The sequence below is a fragment of the Pyrgilauda ruficollis genome, unplaced genomic scaffold, assembly GCF_017590135.1.
Source record: "Pyrgilauda ruficollis isolate IOZ18807 unplaced genomic scaffold, ASM1759013v1 scaffold12, whole genome shotgun sequence".
Classification (NCBI taxonomy): domain Eukaryota; kingdom Metazoa; phylum Chordata; class Aves; order Passeriformes; family Passeridae; genus Pyrgilauda; species Pyrgilauda ruficollis.
Window position 1 is genome coordinate 12585711 of NW_024510321.1, and position 7064 is coordinate 12592774.

At 40.5% G+C, this 7064-nt stretch overlaps 1 protein-coding gene across 3 annotated transcripts in view; it reads right to left on the minus strand.

Moving 5' to 3' along the window:
• The window catches only part of ZEB1 (zinc finger E-box binding homeobox 1), a 122491-nt gene extending 121969 nt beyond the window's left edge, over positions 1-522 (minus strand). For all 3 annotated transcript variants that reach the window (XM_041487023.1, XM_041487005.1, XM_041487034.1), the window contains exon 1: positions 345-522. In XM_041487023.1, coding sequence (XP_041342957.1) covers positions 345-402 — 58 coding nt within the window. In that variant the 5' untranslated portion in view covers positions 403-522. The remainder of the gene's footprint in view (positions 1-344) is intronic.
• Between the last annotated feature and the right edge of the window lie 6542 nt (positions 523-7064).

The window sequence follows — 7064 nt, forward strand, 5'->3', positions numbered from 1 at the left end:
CCCGCCCGGGCCGGAGGGCGGCGGCGCGGCCGGGGGCCCCCGAGCCCGCTGCCGGCGGCGGGGCGGTCGCGGGGCTTGAGGGGGAAGCAGCGTGTAACGGTCCCGGACAGCGGCGGAGTGCGGAGGCACCGCTAGGCGGAGGAGGGAGGCGGCGGCGAGGCAGGCTGCAGGTAGCGGATATAACGGTGCGGAGGGAGCCGCGCTCCCGGCGAGCCGCGGCGGGGGAATTACTTTGGCGCCCGCCCGACCTCCCCCCTGCGCGCTCGGGACGGCTGTGCCCGGCCCCCGCCCCGGCCCCGCCGCCGCCCCAGCGCGGCCGCGGCGCTGCCCCGCGGGTGACTGACCGTTGTTGCGGCGCGGGTTCGGCTGCTTCCTGCGCTTACACCTGGGGCCATCCGCCATGATCCGCTCGCTGGTGTCTAAATGCTCCAGTCACCTCCTCCCCCGCCCGCCCCCCTCACTCCCTCCCCTCCCCCCCGGACCTGGTTTACGACACTGGGTGGTTTTACTTTTACATCACCTTCCTACACCTAGTGCTCGCCCGGAACCTTGTTGCCACGGGAGACGGGCGCTTTACGGCAGCGCATTTGAACGGCGGCGAGGGAAAAGTTGCGCCCGCAGGTACCGGGAGCGGCCGCGCCGCCCGGGGGGGCTCGGGCCCCCCGACCCCCGCGCCGGCGGCAGCGCGGGGGGATCCGCGCGGGGCGGGGCGGGGCCGGGCTGGGGGTGTCGGTGGTCGCCGGCCCGCGGGACGGCGCAGGAGGATCCCCGCGGGGCAGTCCCGCAGCGCCGCGCTGAGGGGCCGGCCTGTCCCGGCGCGGGGCCGCGCTCCCGGCCCGCCGTGCTCGCACCTGGCGGGGCGCGCTCCCGGCTCACCGGGACCGGCGTCGGCTCTTACGGGGCTGAGCGAGAACCACCAGCTGGACCGCAGCGACGCCGTTCCCACCGTGCCTGGAGTCTGCCGCTTTCCGTACTCATACTTCCCCGTTTTACAGAGAGGAGGAGAGGTATAAAATTCTGTGCCGTAACGAATAGAAAGAAGAGAACATTTTTTCACGGATAATTAATAAGCAACCTCTGTTGTGCTTAATAAACTTATTTAATGTATATAAAAATTAAAACCATCAAACACTTGTGCTATTTATTTAGTCTTGCTTTTCACTACAGGCAATAAAATAATTTAGTAAGTTTGCTTCTAGGCTTCCTTATTTCTCTTTTTTTTTTATTTATCTTAGCATGATTCTGTAGAATTTATAGTTCTGTGCTTCTGGGGAACTCTTTTTATCTATAGAAATTAAATGCAATTAAATTTCAGTGAAAGCATTTCTCTTAGTGGGATACTTTCAATAAGAAATTGTTACACTACAGAACTTGAGGCCTTCAGCTGTTCTACACTGTCCTATTCCATATGCTATATATTGACATTCTGTAGAAGTCCACTCATTTCATGGAAGCAGCATAACACATCTGTAGGAAATGAACCATTGAACACTGCCAGTTTATGGGCATACCTTGCATCTGAAGCTCCCACAAAAGTCTGGACAATCAAAAGTGCTTAGAAAAGAAGTATTGGGCTAAAATGGGTGCAGATTTAGGTAAAAATCCAAAGGGGTCTTTTCCTAATCAATTGTAGCCTCAAAACCCCCAAGCCTTGGCTTTGGACACTCACATGAAAACAGTGGTTGTGGCTACCAACCATTTGTCCGATAGTTCTCAAAAAATCCTTAAGTTTAGGTGTATTGTTTTTACATATGTGTCGTTACTCAGTGATGGCTGGCTGCTGACGTCAACTGATTAATTAGGATCTACCTAAGAGTGATGAAAGAAGCAAATCAGACAGTACCAAGTGCTTGATGGGCTAACAGAAGTCATTCAAAAGAATTAGATTTGGCATCATCTGGGAGTATTGAACCCCAAATACGAGGATGGCTAAGAACTGCAACATGAAACCAACTATAAGATAAAAATGAAACTTGTCAGCTCAAATTTCGAGTGTGCGAATTACAAATTTTAAGGCAGAGTTTTGTTTTTAGTTCAACATCTTTGCTTGTAAAGTTTCTGTGCAGAAGGTAACTTGTGGCTGTGAAACTGTTTGCAAATGAGTGCTTAATGTGTTTTGGAATTATTAGATGCTTTTTGTCATTCTGTGGATGAATTTGAGGATGAACCAAAATATGTACAGGTTTTCATGCAAAGTTTTTGCTTCCTTACATTTAGTCACGTTCTTAGAAGTTAGTTGCAAATAATAAATAATAGCTGTAAACATATTTGTAGATTTGTAAGAATATTCTCCTGCATACCCTCACAAAGTTCCAGGCCCTCTTTAGGCAACTTTGAAGAGCTTATTTTCATTGAGTCTTGTCACTTTTCACCTCTGGATAAGAATTCTTGTCTCTTCCTTTTGAGCAATTTGTATTTCCTAACAGAATGAGAAGAGAAACAGTCTCCTGGTGTTTGTTGTGCTCATTTTCCAAGATCCATGGTGTCTGTTTGAACTTGAATCTCCTGAGGTTTCCAAGCAGCTGGGAGAAACTGGTGACAACTCCTGCTGCCCATTGGTTTCTGAAGAGCAGAACTGAAACTGGCAGGAACATTGGTAGCTGTAAACTGCTATAGTTTGGATAAATGAGAAGAGAAATCCAAAACAACCTTGGTATACATTATCTTAGAGACCAAGGAGGTCTAGAAAATAAAAAAACCCCAGAGATTAATGTTTTACATCATGTTATTGATGACTCCAATCACTATTCATTGTGAAAAGTGTCTCATTCACAACTTGTAAAAAGATATGTAGACAGGTTGGGTTTTTGGGGTTTGATTTTTAAACTTCGTTGTATTTAATCCAAGCAACTGGGCATTTCACATCTTTGTATACGAAATTCCCATTATTTGCTGTGCTAAATTAAAGGTGCAGCCACGGCAAAAGAATTTTTACTTAATACATTCTTCTAATCCTGGATGCAAAGCAACTGGATAAAATTCCTATTACCTTTGTCATGTTCTGCAGGACGTGGGCATGTTGTATATGTAATTTAAACTGGTTTGAGCTTCAAGAATGGAAAAGCTGGTTTTCCGTTATGGTGCACAGCTTTCAGCCTGACTTGTCAGTCAAGGATGCAGGAATTAATTAATGTACTCATTTGCAAAATCGTAGTGAAGAGGTATATTTCAGCATCCTCCTTAATGTGGCAGTCTTGAGAAGATATCTCTTTAAAGGAGGAATTCTAAGACAGTGGTCATCCATAACAATTTCTAGTTACATAATTTGTATGGGAGTTTAGGCGACCTAAATGGGTGTATTTTAGTTAAAACATGAGACTGCACAGCTGCTGTACTTCACCTTTCTTGAAATTTATTTCCGTTGTCTGAAGACAAGAATTAAAATACTTGCATAGACACACTGTTTTATGGATGTTCAAAAACCAGGTAATGATTCTTACAGACCGTTTTTTTCCATTTTAAAAATGTTCCTGTATGTTGTGTTATGATTTATGATCTCTTAAGTATGTATCATTAAATAAAAACAATCAGTCCTTTGTTTGTATTCTTACTCCTTATTGATGCTTGTGAAGTTTCACATTGTATCTTGATTATTCCAGATTTAAGGGTGCTCATTTAGTTTAATGAATTGAGAATTACAGTGGAAAACAACTCAGCATTGTTTCTTGTATATTGTTTCATGTTTTATTTCTGATTTGTGGAGGTTCTTATTTTCTTTTTTTTTTTTTCTGATTTCCATTAGTGAAGCTTTGTTTTCAATGTATTTCTTGGAATCTTGGTTCCTAAAATTTATTTTTCAGTTGATTATTTTTTCTTTTGGATTTTTGTTAAATGCGCTTTCACTCCTCTATAGGAACTGTAGTTGAAAGATTTGTTAGGAGAACAGTGACACAGAAATACACAGTTTGCTGCAGCTGAGGAACAAATCTTGAATAAAATGTTAAATGTTGAGGTAACAACATAGAAGTGTAGTGCCCTTTCAGATGGTCTTCCAATTTCTATTTATGCTTCCAAATGAATCTAATAAGTTTTGAAGGTGTACCCTGGGATGCTGTACAGTCTCAAAAATGGTAAAGCTGCTTGAAATTTTCCCATTAATTTAGAACAGACTGTAAATATTTATCATGGGAAATTACCTTTTTTTCACTTTCCTCATCTCATAATTTTGTTTTCTGTTTTCATACTTTACCATGAATTTACTTGTTCATTTAAAGCTTAAAGCTTATGAGGTCTAATCAATTGTCATGTCTTTGCACAACTTGAGGAGATTGTACCTGCTTGAAAGATGTAAGTGTGAGGGTGTAACTCTGCCATAAATCATCAAAAAGTACATAGCTATAGATAGCTATAATCACTTGCAAATGACTTTTCTAACATCTTCCTTATTAAGAAAAAGTGTTTGTGAAGGTTAGAAAAGCCTTCAAACCCATTCTGTTTCTCTTGCTCTCCCTTTGCCCTACTTGTTGCATTTTGTTTTTCTCTTAAAAGCAATTAACCTGTGCTGATGCCTATGTCAGGTTAGTATGCTGTAAAAAATGAATGTACTAGAACATAACAAGGACCTACTCTTCCATTCTTATACTATTTTTAGCTTTCATTGTGATCTCTGTTTCAGAGCCTTCACACAAAAAATGAGAAAAAACTTGAAAAGGTCATTTCACATTCTTCATCCAAAAGGCAAATCTCATGTATTCAAAATGGAATTGGAATGAAAATTTGGGTATAATTGGTGGATAGTGAACAGTTGTGGGATTTTTTTTTTGTTTGTTTTCAAAGTACCTGGAACTTCAGATGAGAATGTCTACTTCAACACTTTATTTTCTACCACTAGATGCAGTAGCAAAGTGCTGCTTCAAAATACTATTTTTTTTAAAAATTAGATCTGAAGTTGTGACTGATCAACTTACACTTGTAGTGAAGTTAGATTGCCTGCTTTTAATAGCAGCATGTTTTCCATTTATCTTTGTTTATGATCACTCTGCTAAGTGTTCTTATCTTTTATACTAATTAAACACTAATGTGTTGTGAATATTTTCACATATGGATCATGTTTGTTTGCTTCTGTAACTTCCACTCTATTTCTGATTTAGTTCTGCTCCCCAGCCCTCTTGCTGTTTGCTGTCTCACAGTTTGGTGCAATTGCTCATTTGGATCTTATTTGGGGTTATTCCTTTTGTTATGAAGTCTGTACAGCTCTTTAAATCGCAGCTTAATACTGATTTCTTAATTATTTCATTGCATAGTCTTCTCATTTATATCTGGGGGTTTTAGTAGTTGAAACACATTCTGATGTTAGGCATTACTCATTTGTTATCGCTCGTTTCTTGTTTTTCTTCACTTTAAGTGCATAATGTTTCTCCAGGGAATGTTTGTTAATACATAAAAGAAAAGCTGAGGTTCTGGAGCTTGCAATGTGTCTTCTGAATATACAGAATTAGCATAAAGAAAAACAGAAAAAAATATTGTATGAGAGTCTAGCAAAACAAACAAATAAATACAGTTGAAAGTCTCATTTTGCTTAAGAGACCTCAACAAATCGTCAGCCAACACCATAAGGAGAAACAGATATTGCAATGGTTAAGTTCTGGAATGTGAAGCGAAGCTTTGGTGCACTCAGCATAGTTGGTCTGATTCTCAGGGTTGGCAAGGTCTGTCTGATAGTTACAAACATATGGTGTTAAAATGCAATATGTTTGAAATATTGTATATCAGATGCATAGACCAAACTTATTGGAACTACAGAGCTGTGTAAAATTCTAGTGTAATTATATCTGAGTTGAGTTTATTGGAGCAGGGAACAGCAGTTCAGTGTAAGAATAATCATGTGTTGATACAGAATTGGAAAGGGGTTGTGATTCTCATATCAGGCTATGCACACCAAGAATTTGGGTTGCACTATCAAAAAGGAAAATCTAGTATGGATCCATCCAAATAAGAAGGTTTTCTGTTTTCCCTTGAGGAAAAAAAAAATTCTAAAAAGATTTTATGTGGGATCATCTAAAAAATGTCTTTTTTTACCCAAGTATTAAAAGCTTGCATCAGAGCAATTATTAAAGGAGAGCAGGTGGTCCACAGGTTTCTATGAACTAAATGATTTGAAAATTCACTTTATTAGGTTCCCTGTTGTTCCTGGGGAGGTTTGAACAGAGATGTCTATGGTGGGCAGTATCTTAAATCCCTGAGCTTTAGATATTATGAAGAGCTTTCATTTTCTCTTGTTGATGACTAAGTACTGTAAAAAGGACAAGAGTTCCTGTGTCATTTTAAGAGAAGAACTTTAAAACCCTCTCCACACCATTTAGATAAATGTTATGGCCATTAGATTATAATATTTCTCTAGTTCCATTATTATTTTAAGTATTTTATACCAAAAACATCCATCAGTACATGAGAAGATCATCTGAATTTTTGAATTTTCTTTAGGAAGGTGAATTTCCATAATTGCTGAATGACAGTGTTTTAGATTTTTATTAGAAGAGAATATAATTGAACCTTGGTTTTTAATATCCTGCAGGAACTCGGTGACGACTGGGATTTCATATTAAAGATTGATCATACCCAATGTTTCATGCATGCTGGGCTTGTTCTGAAAAGCCCAAATTGGTTGCTGAAGAGCAGTTAGGTAGAGAAAAACCAAGTTTAAAGATCTGCAGGTGGTTAGGTAGAGTGAAGAATTAGGCAGATTAGGGAATAACAGAAGCAGATCTTCACATGCCCAGTGAATTTACCTGAAAAATCCTGAGTAAAAATAGAATTCCACCTAGAATTATGTAGAAGCTGAAAATAGTAATTCATAGCTTTGTAGGTGTCTCCAGCATCTTGACTGACCATGGTTTTGCAAATACAAAAAAACTATTGATGCCTCAGGTTTTAGCTTTTATGATTTTCACATTCTGTGCTGCTCTAGTATGTAGTTCTGAGCTTCATATTAAGGAATAGTAAGCTCTCTTCACAGAGTAGGTAGACAAAACAATTCCTTCTCTAGCTGGGGACCAAGGACAACTGATCCAAATCTCAGGCCCAAGAGCATAACCAATGTTGGAATGAAGTGAGAAAACAAGGAT